The sequence below is a fragment of the Nilaparvata lugens genome, chromosome 6 (genome assembly GCF_014356525.2).
Source record: "Nilaparvata lugens isolate BPH chromosome 6, ASM1435652v1, whole genome shotgun sequence".
Lineage (NCBI taxonomy): Eukaryota > Metazoa > Arthropoda > Insecta > Hemiptera > Delphacidae > Nilaparvata > Nilaparvata lugens.
In genome coordinates, this window is record NC_052509.1 from 15,337,892 (window position 1) to 15,351,478 (window position 13,587).

General features: G+C 35.1%; 1 protein-coding gene across 1 annotated transcript in view; it reads right to left on the reverse strand.

The window, feature by feature from the left end:
* The window catches only part of LOC111044152 (importin-4), a 37,458-nt gene continuing 23,871 nt past the window's right edge, over positions 1 to 13,587 (reverse strand). Inside the window, exons 12-16 of the mRNA XM_039430215.1 lie at positions 13,387 to 13,582; positions 10,706 to 10,899; positions 7,741 to 7,917; positions 2,678 to 3,019; positions 1 to 1,711 (exon numbers count right to left, since the gene is read on the reverse strand). Coding sequence (XP_039286149.1) covers positions 1,406 to 1,711; positions 2,678 to 3,019; positions 7,741 to 7,917; positions 10,706 to 10,899; positions 13,387 to 13,582 — 1,215 coding nt within the window. The 3' untranslated portion in view covers positions 1 to 1,405. The remainder of the gene's footprint in view (positions 1,712 to 2,677; positions 3,020 to 7,740; positions 7,918 to 10,705; positions 10,900 to 13,386; positions 13,583 to 13,587) is intronic.

Sequence of the window (13,587 nt, forward strand, 5' to 3'; positions counted from 1 at the left end):
TATTTTATAAAAATACATGTTTCAAAAGCCTTTTTATCACATATTGCAAATTTCCCATTACATAAAAGCATTTGAATCTGTAAATATATATAGCTTAGCACTACTTGAAAAATTATTTCTTTCATAGATATAAGGGTGGGTACGTTATTAATCTTCGACTAGCACAAACAATTTTTTTTCTCCAAATGAAATCAGAAGCGTCGATGTAAATTAATTTCATACAATTATTATTACCACCATAGAAATCATATTTGTTATACTCGAACTTTAGAATAAGATCTTTAAAGTTATAAATGAAAAAAAAAATCCTCGAAATCTCAACATTTCTCTAAATTGAATAGATTGGAAAAAATAGGGCAAAGCGCACAATACAAACTAGAAATTTATATTTCTCCATAGAATATCGAATAAGGAACCAACTCAATTGACAAATTATGCTCAAATATATTGCTTCACAATTTAATTGTGCATATCTACTACAAGAGAGATTCGAAATATATGAGAAAACCTATTAGATTAAGCGGTATTTGATAACAAAACATATATAAATTTACAAAGAAACAAAAGCAAGTGTTAGCATAAACAAATTAAAGCACTATAACGATATAACATTTCTTGATTCAATAAAACTATATTATATATATAATTTTAAATACTTATCAAAAATTGACAGCTTCTTCTTAGTAGATAGCTTACGTCAGTCATAATAGCGAGTTCTATTCACCCGGTTGCACAAAAGACTGTTAACCTCTAATCCCGATTAAATGTCACGAGAACCAATCAGATTAGACTTCTTTTCAAAGTCCTTCTCAGATTGATTTTATTGGAATTTAATCATGATTAATATTTAACCGGCTTGTGCAACCGAGCATTTATAGATATGGTAAAGTGCATGCTATCTTGCATGCTTTAAACCTTATTGAAATCATGATATTCATTATGATCAATATATGAAAGTAAAAATCGCCTTTCAACTGATATCAGAACTCGCACTAATAGTACTGTATGTTCCAAAGTCCTGTTTTCAAGAAAATATTATGTTCCCTTCAAATATTATGATTGCTGATTAAGAAGACATAAAAAATTTATTTCAAACGTTTTTAACCGTCTGCTAACAAGCAGCACAATCACTTCAGTATGACAGAATGCACGGTAAATTTGTTTTGTTTGAAATCATTTGCAACAATTCGATCAAGACAAAAGTTGCTGCTCAAGTTGTATCAAAAAATTTACAATGGAAATCGGACTTGAAACAACAGCAATTCCCTCTTTGAAATATAAGACACTTCTGAACTATCTCGTCATCACTTTGCAGTCTTTTAGATGTAAATATCGTATCCGAACAATCTCTTCTGAACGATTACTTCGCAGTCTTTTAAATGTGAAAATTTGCACAATTGAATCACTATGAAGCAGTGCAGATGCTGCGCAGAATTTCTGCTTCCTCAGGAGTCATTTGAGAAGCAGCCGTCACACAATCGTTGGGAAAATCAAGATGGCACTGCCGCAGCAAATTGATCACCAGATCCTTATTCTCTGGCTCGATTTGCTCTTTATGAATGACGCTGGTAGATATCTTTATTACTGGCACTAGCAGATTTCGCAACGAGTCTGATCCTTTCTGATAGAGTATTTCGAAACTTTTGAAGATCCATTTGTTTTCTTCGTAATCCTCGCGCAATGGCAGGTACTGGACGTAGACTGGCAACACCTGACGACAGTTACGCAATTTTATTAGTAAAATTCACACACAAAAGTGTGATACATAATAATCAGCTACTCATCAGGTCACAGAATGCAAACGATACTGCAAAGAGCTAATTAGAAAATAAGGAACAGATTGCAAAGAAATGTTTGCATAGAAAACAAAATCTACCGACTCGCAATTCATCAATATATGAAAAGTCTCATTATGAATTACTTGCTTACTAGACATACTATTTTTACACTCTTCAGCTTCACCATTGAAAAATACCTTTCGTAATAGGACAAAGAAAGTTAAAGCTGTACTTTGTAATGAAGATTATCAGAAGTCAATTCTTATAGAAGACTCATCAGACAATTTCATTTCGAGATCAGTTATTCACATTAAGGGTAGCTTTCTCCAAGAAATTTAAACTAAGATTCTAGTTTAAACGATCAGCAGACTCAATTGAAACCAAATTATCATAAATGCGACCATACAAAGCTTTAAACGTGGGTTTTAATCGAAAAGTAGTTTTTTTTAATCGAATAGGATCACTATCTCTGTAAATAAAGCCGTAGACCATACAAAGATTTAAACGGGGGTTTTAATCGAAAAGTAGTTTTTTTTAATCGAATAGGATCACTAGCTCCGTAAACAAAGCCGTAGTGCATTCCTGTGAAGTCAGCACAGGTAGGGCTCCTACACCAATAAAAATTCGTTGATTTCAGCTGATCTATATCAGCTAGTGTTTTGATTGGTGTAGGAGCCCTACAAGTGCTGACGTCACAAGAATGCACTACGACTTTCTTTACGGAGGTAGAGATAGGATGTCCAATGAAAAATCATTACTGTCAAATTAACATTGTAAAAGAAATATTAAGATGTTTCCATAATTTTCAGTAACTCTGCATAATTACTAGGGTTTCATTCTGAGTCTAAACCACCAGCATATTCAAATCCGTTTGAAATACTACAGTGAGAGCGGTTTACCTGATCGAGCGGTATAGCGTCGACATTGGTGACAATGAGTCTTGCAAGCGCGGCGACAATATTGTCGAGCGTGGCGGCATGCGTCTCCGTCGCGACGGCAGTGGACAACGCGTGCAGCACCTGCGCGTATTCGGCGAACAGTCCGGCCTTGGCGTGCAGCGCTAGTTCGCCGAGCGCGAATATGGCGTTGTTGCGAACGTCGGCGTCGCGATCGCTGCTAAGGCCGATCAACAGCGGTAACAGTGTGTCCTTGAAGACCACTGTTCGCTCGCCCAGTGCCGACATGCATTCGGCGATCACGCCCACGCCGAACGAGCGCTGCGCCGGCGAACACTTCTTCTTCTGCAAACGAAAAGTACAACTAAATTCAGCAGAAGTGAATGAAAATGATGCCAACATTTCTAAAACTCACGACATGGTTTAGGCCTATATTGGTAAAGAGTGAGAACCAAGGTGAAATCACATCATTAAGTACCTTGTTGAGAGAAATAATTTTTAGGATAGATCTTGTTCTTCGTTATCTTGAATGAATAACTTTTGTTCATTAAGGATAAATTTATTAATATCTATATAATCTCTACTAATATCTAGTAAAAGTAAATTCGTAAGGCTTTTGTTGGTGGGAACCCACGCTAAGGTTCCACCTCGCCTTAATGTATAATTTAATCCTATGGCTTTCGTTTGTGTTCAAAAACAAAAATATATTTAATGCTAACCGGATTAGTCATTCTTACAAAACACGAGGTAATAATGCAGGATTATTCCAGTTCCCTATCCATAGACTAACTCTTTTCGAAAAGGGACCGTATTATTCGGGACTCAAGTGTTTCAATTGTATTACAGAGGATATCAGTTTGTGCAGCAGCTATAAATTATTTTCATCAAAGTTAACTAGTACACTTCAGAGGCTTTTCCTTATACCATTGAGGAGTGCTATAGTACATTTATATTTATTTATTTAATCATTCAGAATCACACAACTTACAGAAACGTCGTGCTTAATTCTTACATAGACGATGCTACTTCTCAATTTTCACAACAATTGCAATCGAAAAAGCATTATAAATTTCTAAAGCCATGAATGATGAAAAGTTTGTGCTCGGAAATAAAGAATCGAGACAAACTCTATAAAAAACTTTCCAAAAACCCTCATAATGTCCAACTTAAAAATGATTTTATAACTTCTAAAAATAAAATAGTCAAATTAATTAAGGAGCAGAAGGTGAAATATTTTTCTAATTTGAAAGCCTACCCTCCCAAGCGACAGTGGGAGATTATTAATAGTTGTTGTGGTCAGTCATCCTCTAAGAAAAAGCCAATATCTTTGAATATTGATGACTCTGTGATTTTGGATGAACAGGTTCTGGCAGATAAATTCAACGATTATTTCATAAGAATTTCTGGTCAAATTGTGTCATCTATAGCTGATTTAGATGATGCTACAAAAAATCATATGAACACAAATTCAAAACTTATCGTTCCTGTAATTCTTTGTTTTTAAGGCCGGTCACTCCTGACGAACTGTTGTATGAAATAAATTCATTAAAAAAGGGCAAGTCTCCAGGTCCTGACTCAATTTGTTCTGAACTTCTCAAGGCTATATCTACTTCAATAGTTCCGATTCTATGTGATATCTTCAACACTTCTTTCTTGGAGGGTGGATTTCCTGCCGATCTAAAAATTGCCAAGGTGATTCCTATTTTCAAATCTGGATCACATACCGACATTTCTAATTACAGACCAATTTCTTTGCTCTCTATTTTTTCTAAATTACTTGAAAAACTATTCAAGAAGCGATTAATCGGTTTTTACAAGCAATTCAATTTTTTCAATAAGCAACAATATGGGTTTCAGGAGGGTCTGAACCCTGAGCATGCTTTACAAAATTTCATGTCTGGAATCTATAATGGGATTAACAAAACGTATAGGAGTAGAACTTCAGGTCTATTCCTGGACATAAAAAAGCCTTTGATACGGTAGATCATTGCATTCTTTTACGCAAATTGCATGAATCTGGTATCCGGGGGGTGGCCTTTAGATGGATCGAGTCATACCTGTATAATCGTAGAAAATATGTGTCCATTGGTGAATTTAGTAGTGAAATGGCTTTGATCACCTGTGGTGTACCTCAGTGATCAGTATTGGGTCCGATCCTTTTTTTGATTCACTTAAATGATCTCTTTTCCCATAACTTTCAAGGCTCTTTAACTTCTTTTGCAGATGATACTGCGTTAGCATATTCTTCTGACAGTGAGATGGAATTGCAAAAAGTGATGCAGCTGGATCTTAATGACTTGTGTTGTTGGATCCAAAATAATAAATTAGCACTAAATGCATCTAAAACTAAGTATATAAATTTCTCCTTATCAGCTCCTTTCAGTTTTCCAGTTTCTCTAAAATATCATAAAGTTGGTTGTAATAGTGTACCATGTAGCTGTGATGAGATAAATCAATCTGATACAATTAAATACTTAGGTTTGATTCTTGATTATAAATTAACTTGGGACTCTCACATAAAGAAAATAAAGATGTATTTCATGTTCTTGATAAGACGATTTTATCACTTGAAGCAGTTTCTCCCTAAACATTTTCTACGGATTATGTACTATGCATTTTTTCATTCTAAGCTTGTATACGGAATTTCCTGTTGGGCATCCACTTTTGTTTCTCATTATAAAAGGCTTGTAGTGCTACAGAAGTCTGTAATAAGGATTATACAGGGAGTTAATAGGAGGTCACATACATTTCCAATTTTCAAAGCATTGAATATTCTACGACTGAGACACACTTATGTGCTGAAGGTTCTGTCTTTATTTTATCAATTAAGTGGTAACAGATCTGTTTCAGTATATAACAATGATGATGAAATTTTTGTTGTAACACGGCAAACTACTCAAATGATTGTTAGGCTTCCAAAATCGAACTGTACCACGTTCCAGAGGTGTTTTCTTTTTCTTGCTCCAAAATTTTATAACTTACTACCACCTGATTTGAGAAGAATAAATACCCATAAACACTTCATGAATAAAACTAAGTTTTGGCTATGGCTTCATTCGCCAGTCGAGGTGGAAGGCTTCTTTAAGGTTTTAAGTTGAAAAGTTTCAATATATATCCACAAATCAAGTCAACCTTGTATTGACTACTACATAGTCCATCAATTTATTCTGTGTGATACGTTTTTGTTTCGATGATGTCACTAATAACTGTCTTTCTGTTGAATTATACTACACTATGGAATTGATTGATATTTTAATTATATTATTTCTCTGTAGATTGATAGGTATTATCGCTCTTTTTCCACAAATGTGTGTAATTTATAATTGTAAATGATACTAAAAGTATTTGTTTTTTATGTATGTGCGAGCTTGCACTCAATCTTCTTCACTTCATCTTCATTACATCATACTTAAATTCTAAATCTTTCTTCTTCCTAACTCCTTTTCCTAGACCTACTAGATCTTAAACTATATCAATTTATAAAATAAATAATCTTACTTATAACACTTTGTATCTGACTCCTATTCGCGGACAAAGTCCAGTAACATACTGTACTTTTTGTGAGTAGTATCTTGTTCACTTGTAACTTGTCGTGTTATACTTTTGTTAATATTTTGTATGAATCTCACGTACCACAGGCTTCCACCCAAAACAGTTACAATTCTAATTTATACAACAGTCCAAATGTAGCTAGGTTATGTGTCACTTCAACATTCTTCAATTACACACTCCGTCCTTAAACTGACATGTTGCATGCCATTCGAGCACTGCTCAAAATTTGTGGCTTCACGCAACATAAATAATAATAATGGTCCTTATGATTGTCATACTTCAGCCGGGAGGACCGACAGTTTAACGTGCCCATCCGATAATATGGGAGTGACCTGGTCAAAAACCTTTAGTATGAGCGGGTTTGAAGTTAGTAAATATAAGCTGCTACGCAAGCACTCTATCCACTAGAACATGGATCACTCCTTGACAATCTAATTAGAGATGAATAATAACTCACATGTTGATTTGCAATAAATGGTAGTTGGTCATTGGTTCGATTGAATCGGGATTCAATACGAAACATAGTGAGGTCCACGTTATAATGGCACTGTACGATTGAAAATACTGTTGCTGTCCTTTTCTATCATACAACAAAACAGATAGCGCTATCTCTCTCTCGCTTTGCAATGTTGTCCGTTTGCCAGAATATTTTATTTTTACTTTTGACAGTGACTGTACAAAAGTAAAAACAATTCTCAGCCGCCATTTTTTTCTTCATTCTATCAAAATATTTGAGTACACAAGTCGTATAATTAATTTAAAATGTATTTTTGAAACAATCAAATAATTTTTAGACATTACCGTATGAGAAACACAAATTAAAATACCTGAAATGACATTTTAAAAGTTGATAACCAACCATCCTAGACTTCATCCATGCTTCAGTTAGCCTACCCGTATAGGTTAGACATACTCATACCGGTATAAATAATATTGTAAGGTTATTTCAAAATTATTTCCATTGAAATTACTTATTTTAAATAGGATTTCTATTTTTCTATTATTTTTAAAAGAAATTGGAACAGAATACCTACCAAATAACATAATTTCTGATGTGTTGAAATTCAGATTGTTTTATCACAGCTTTTTAAATTAGCCACCATTTCAGGTTTGTATAAAAATAAAAATCTGATCTCAGTTATGAAAGCAAATTTTCGAATCAAATTATGAAAAAATATTGTTTTTTGATTAATTTGACATTAAATTGATTATTTTAACAAGGAAATGATAATTATTATTGAATCAAATTCAATGGGATGAATTGAGTAACAGCTGTGTACACTCAGTGGTAAAATGGAGAGACTTGGCAACGTTTTTCTCTTATCTTTCTTCACTGCCATTATAACGTGGACCTCACTATACTTGCCTATTACATGGAAAACCATAGTTTCTCTTTTTTTTCTAGCTTACCACGTAATTTTATCAAAATTAGTAATGGAGTAACCTGTTATGCTATGTTTTTTCTATGGTATGATTTAATTTTATATTAGAATGTGATAAGAGAGTGAACTGACGGTGAGTGCTTGGAAGAGCGGTAGCAGGTGACTGTAGTGGTAGCTGAAGGCCTCAGGGCCGAGGGCCTTGCCCAGATGCGGCACTATCTCCCCCGCACTCTCCACCAGCAGCTCGTCCTGTTCCGCCTCCTCATCCATCGCCTCCTCGTCTTCGTCCATGTCGTTCTGGCATTCCGTCTGCAACCAATTATAAAGCATCATTTAACCAATTCTTCAGTTCAATTAGTTCTTAGACAATACGATATTCTACTGCTACAGAAAAAATCCGTGCGAATAATCACGGAATCACCTTATTTAGAACACTGTAGGCCTTTATTCATAAATAATAAAATTCTGACAGTAATAAATATTCTGTATTGTTATACACTAAGGAGAATCTGCATCGTTATCAATTAAGAAATACTGTTCACTCTGTTAATACCAGAAACAATAGACAGATCTATATTCAACACCAAAGATTGTCTAAATCTTTAAACAGTTTTGAAGCAGTTGGGCAAAAGGTGTATAATAAGTTACCGCTACACCTCCAACAAACACCCCTAAAACTGTTCAAATTAAAGGTGCACGATTGGCTGGCAAACAATCCTTTTCATAAATTAAGTGAATTTTACGAGAGCAGAATCAGCATACCTTAATTCTTATTTGTTAGCACGTCTGATCTAGCTGCTCAATTTTGTAATATTGTCTTTGTTATTTGTAATATTTGGAGATGTAATCTAAATAGCAATGTGATAGTAACAACTAACAATGTGTTTCTTAATGTGTGACTGTCTATTTCATGTTCTATTTGTGTGACTTTGCCTTTTGCTTTTTGGCTGGCTGACAATGAAATTGTATTTATTTCATAGTTTATAGTTTCCAATATTTTACAATAGTTTTTATACTCAAGTTTACAATTTCATTTAATTTATTCCATTAATTTCATTTATTGTACAAAACACTATAAACATAATATAATTATGTCCAAGGAGGAAAAACTAGGCTGAGCGTGTACCACTTCTCTCAAACTTTTTGATAAAAAGTTAATAATTTTACAATTAGTTCTTAAGTAAGTACAATCAGTTCTTATCTTGAGAACCAAATGTTGTTATTGAACAATAATAATTGAATAAGGCACCCTGAAACCAGCTTCAAAACAAAGGGATCTAAAGGCTTATACATGTATGGGATACGAAATACATGTTTGACGCATAATCACGTTTGAACTACTGAACTGATCAACTTGGAATTTTGAATAAAGATTCTTAATTTACCGAGGATGGTTCTACAGATGGTTAATCTACAGTAATGGTCTATTCACATTTTTATTAATCAATCAATTATAATAACCCTCAAAATAATTCTAGAACAAGCACTGTAGTGTTAAAAAAATTTCAAAGTAGTAAAGGCTTTTTTGAAACGCCTGATAAAAGTTCAACAACAACTCCTATTATGATGCACACAGAGATAAATTTAAATGTGAATTTTTATTGCATAAAGGATAGAATTACTAGTCCCTTTACCATTCTCTTCGAAACACGACTAGTTTCAGGTATTTATCCCAGTCTTAAATACAAATGTTTAATGGTTCAATGTATGGCATACAAATTCATAGTTCAGACATTAACGTGTGATCAATTACTTGAGAGGAAATCCATACTGATTTCCTTTACTACGAGGAACTCAAAGTTTAAAATGCGGCACTTGTAATTGATGAGTGAATAATAATCAATGAATGAATAATGAAATCGTGCGCTGATAACATACCTTGTTAGAACATTTTCAATACATCCGATTACAACCTCGGGTGAGAAAACAAATAAATAAAAAAGATTGTTGTTGTTGTTTGTATGTATTCTTATTTTAATCTCTGTATACAAATACATCATTATTTTGTTTGCTTTTCTGATGGATTGATTCATATTAGATACATTCTATTCAATATGTATAGTAATAATGACCTATACATTGATTCTAATCTTGTCCAAAAAAATATACAGAGTGGGTGAAAAGTCCGAGAACGGCTTAATATCTCATACACAAAGGTTATTTGACGGTGGGTGTGATTGGGGATCCTACTCAAATTGAAAATACTACTTTACTATGACTTAAAAAATATGGTCCACCATCTTGGATCCGTCATATTGAATGCAACTATATTTTTAAAAATAGGAAGGTGGTCAAACGATACATGATTTCAATATGGAATTTCAAGAAAAAAGAATGGCGAAAACCGCATATAGATATCTCAAACCGTTCAGAAGATATTCACATTATTAATCAATAAAATGCATATCAGAAATGAAATACATAAGTGGTATTGATTAATAATGTAAATATCTACTGAACGGTTTGAGATATCGATGTGCGGTTTTCACCAGTAATTTTTTCTTAAAATTCCGTATCGAAATCATGTATCTCATGACCACCTTCCTATTTAAAAAAATAAATAAAGTTGCATTCAATATGGCGGATCCAAGATAGCGGACCAGATTTTTGAAGTCGTAAAGTAGTATTTTCAATTTGAGAGGGATCCCAAATCACAACAACCTTGGAATCACAATCTTTTATGAGGTACTAAGCCGTTCTCGGACTTTTTTCTCTTCTTTCAGCTTTGAATAGTATTGATTAATAATGTAAATATCTCCTGAACGGTTTGAGATATCGATGTGCGGTTTTCACCATTCATTTTTTCTTAAATTTCGTATCGAAATCATATATCGCATGACCACCTTCCTATTTAAAAAAATAAAGTTGCATTCAATATGGCGGACCAGATTTTTAAAGTCATACTAAAGTAGTATTTTCAATTTGAGTAGGATCCCCAGTCACACCCACCGTCAAATAACATTTGTGTATGAGATATTAAGCCGTTCTCGGACTTTTCACCCACCCTGTATGTATGAGTTGCATGCTATAAGGTACGGTACCTTGTGAGTGAGACAAACAAACGAATAAAAAGATAGTGTTGCATGTTGTAAGATACCTTGTGAGTGAGCACATCCTTGATACACTCGAGCACAGCCTCGGAGTGACCCTCGCCCTGAACAGCGTCGGATCCGAGCTCCTTGAGCAGTTCGGTGAAGCTGTTCAGAGCCACCATCACCACCTCGATCTCCTCCTCCGTGCGAACCATCTCTGACAGTTTCGGAATCAGCAGGCTTAGTGCTTCTCGTTTCACTGCAACCGATTCAAAGAAAATATATCATGAAAAGATGTTCCATAGTATATAAAAGATACAGACTCAGTGCTTCTTGTTTCAATGCAAACAATAATATTCCCATTCAGAGTACTAGCTTGGAAAAAAGATAGCATAAGAAGATATTCCATTCCATGGTAAAGTGCGTTTATGTTCCAAATTTCACTGTTAACTTAAGCCAATAGTCTCTCATACAGTGCCGTTCTTACACTCTCACCCGGCCAAAACAGTAATAATAGACAGCAGTCAACAGTAATCAGCTTGAAATTTGGAACAAAATGACCTACACTACAAGATATCTTCGTATGTTATATTATTCTTCTTGATACTACTTATTAAAAATATTAATGACAAAATGAAGCTCAACAACAACTGCTACAGTTTATTTAGATTATTGGTCAACTCGATTTATCAACTGTTGATTGGTGATGTCCAGGTATCGATTTAGGGAGATTTAAGGGAGATCGATTACAGATAAAACAACAACTCTCAATTTTTGTGAAGGAATTGTCACCTGGTCATATGGGACATATGTGAATCATATCTCATATTGATCAGAATTTTAGAGTTTTTTAATTAAAAGTTCAATGAACAGTGTTTTTGTCTTTGAACAATCTTTGTCATCGACAGAACTATTGTTTATTTCATTTGTTGTCAATATTAACGTAGCTTCTCTTTGTTTCTAATAACAAACGTGCCGCCTGTGCGACAGATAAAAATATGTACTGGAATTGGCTTTCACGTTTGGCATTGACTGAGGTTATATTTATACCCAAAATTTAGTTTTTGGGGCAGAGCTTTTAGAGTCCGGCTGTTCTGGTGGAAAGGATAGATTTTGCTCTTGTTTTATAATACAGTTCTAGAAATTGAACGGTATATTTTCTCAACTATTGATTGTTTATTCTATGTTAGAGTATGTTGTCAAACAACTGTTTTCAACTATTAATTGTTTATTCCTTGTTAGAAACTGTTTTCAAACACCTGTTTTTCGTTCGAAGACATGTCCGTTCACACATGTTCGTGTCGTTAGTGGCCACGCTCACTTTTTAATTTCAGTGAATTATTTCACAAAGCTATCATGACCTTACACAGCACTGTAAGGCCCGCCGCAAATTAGACCCCACGCTAATCCACGAAAAGCAACCCACGCCGTGGGATGTTTTGTAAACCATTGCTATAGAATTAATCATAATCAATCAGCTGACAAGTGGATTATTCATTGCATGTACGTGGGTTATCTCAAAAGTAAGTTGCACTATTGAATAAAAAATATAATAACGCACAGAATTTGTTTAAGAGGTTTTATTTGAGAAACTACATGTATCAGTCATTTTTCTACATTATCTCCTTTAATTTCAATACATTTTTGGTATCGTGGTATAAGTTTTTTTAATCCAGTGTCATACCATTCTGCCGTCAAACTGGTTAGCCATGTCTGAACTTCTTGTTTGAGATTTTCTTCGTTTGCAAAGCGTCTTCCCCCAAGGTGTCGTTTCAGCTGTGGAAACAGATGAAAGTCGCTTGGAGCGAGATCAGGGCAGTATGGTGGGTGTCCGAAAACATCCCATCCAAACCCTTCAAGCATTGTCTTCGACAATGTTCGGGATGCGTAAAGTCGTTGTTCGTCATGTGTTGTTGTTCTGCCTTCAATAATGATTGGCGCGAACGAGAAACCATTGACCTCAACATAACGTTTTCATCGTACACACTGCACAACTCACGATGAATTTCAGTAGCATTTTTATTGTTTCTCGTTAAATAACGAATAACACTGCGTACTTCGCAATCGGCGGTAGGAGTAAGTGGTAGCACCATAGTAGTTTGATCGCAACTGACAAATAAGTCATGGCAGCCTCTTAGGAATTTTACAGTGCTATCAAAACACCCAGACAAAAGTTCTCTGCGAACCCCAGACGTCTCCTGCCAACTGCGCGGATATAAAAAATAGTGCAACTTACTTTTGAGATGACCAGAGTATTACACAGATGTCTAGAGAAGCCTAGCAATGGTTTACAAAGCATCCCACGGCGTGGGTTGCTTTTCGTGGATTAGCGTGGGTCTACTTTGCGGCGGGCCTAATGCCCATGCACAGGTAACGTTTCCATTCAATTAGTTCTTTGAATGTAACGTTCTTTGTGTTGACGGTTACTGATCACTGTGATTTCGAATAATAACAACATATTGCCATAATAATATAAAAGCAAAACCCTAACCCCATAACCTTTCCCTTCACCTTGTGAAAATTCACATTCATTTCACGATGTGAGTTGAATCTGGCCAGCACGCAATCAGCTGACAGTTGCTGTTTCTGGGTCGGTACTCGGTATGTTAGGTTTTGATGATGTGTCATTATTTCAGTCAAAAAATAAGGAACAAAGTTGCCAAGAGTAATTAATAAAACTGTTGTTTGCATACTAAATAATAAGTTGCCTGATAAAATAGTTTGGAGGGCTGGAGTGAACAGTTACCTTCCTGCGACTGCTGAGAGACAGGGTCGAAGAAGTTGATGACAAACTGAGTGACGGCCTCGAGCGCGGCCTTCTTGACATAGTCGTGAGGGAATCGCAGCAGTTTGATGGTCTCTTCGAAGCAGGCGTGCAGGAACGGCAGGAAGGCGTGGCACGTGTTCGCCGCCACCTCCTTCAGTGCCAGGCACGCTTCCTCCTACA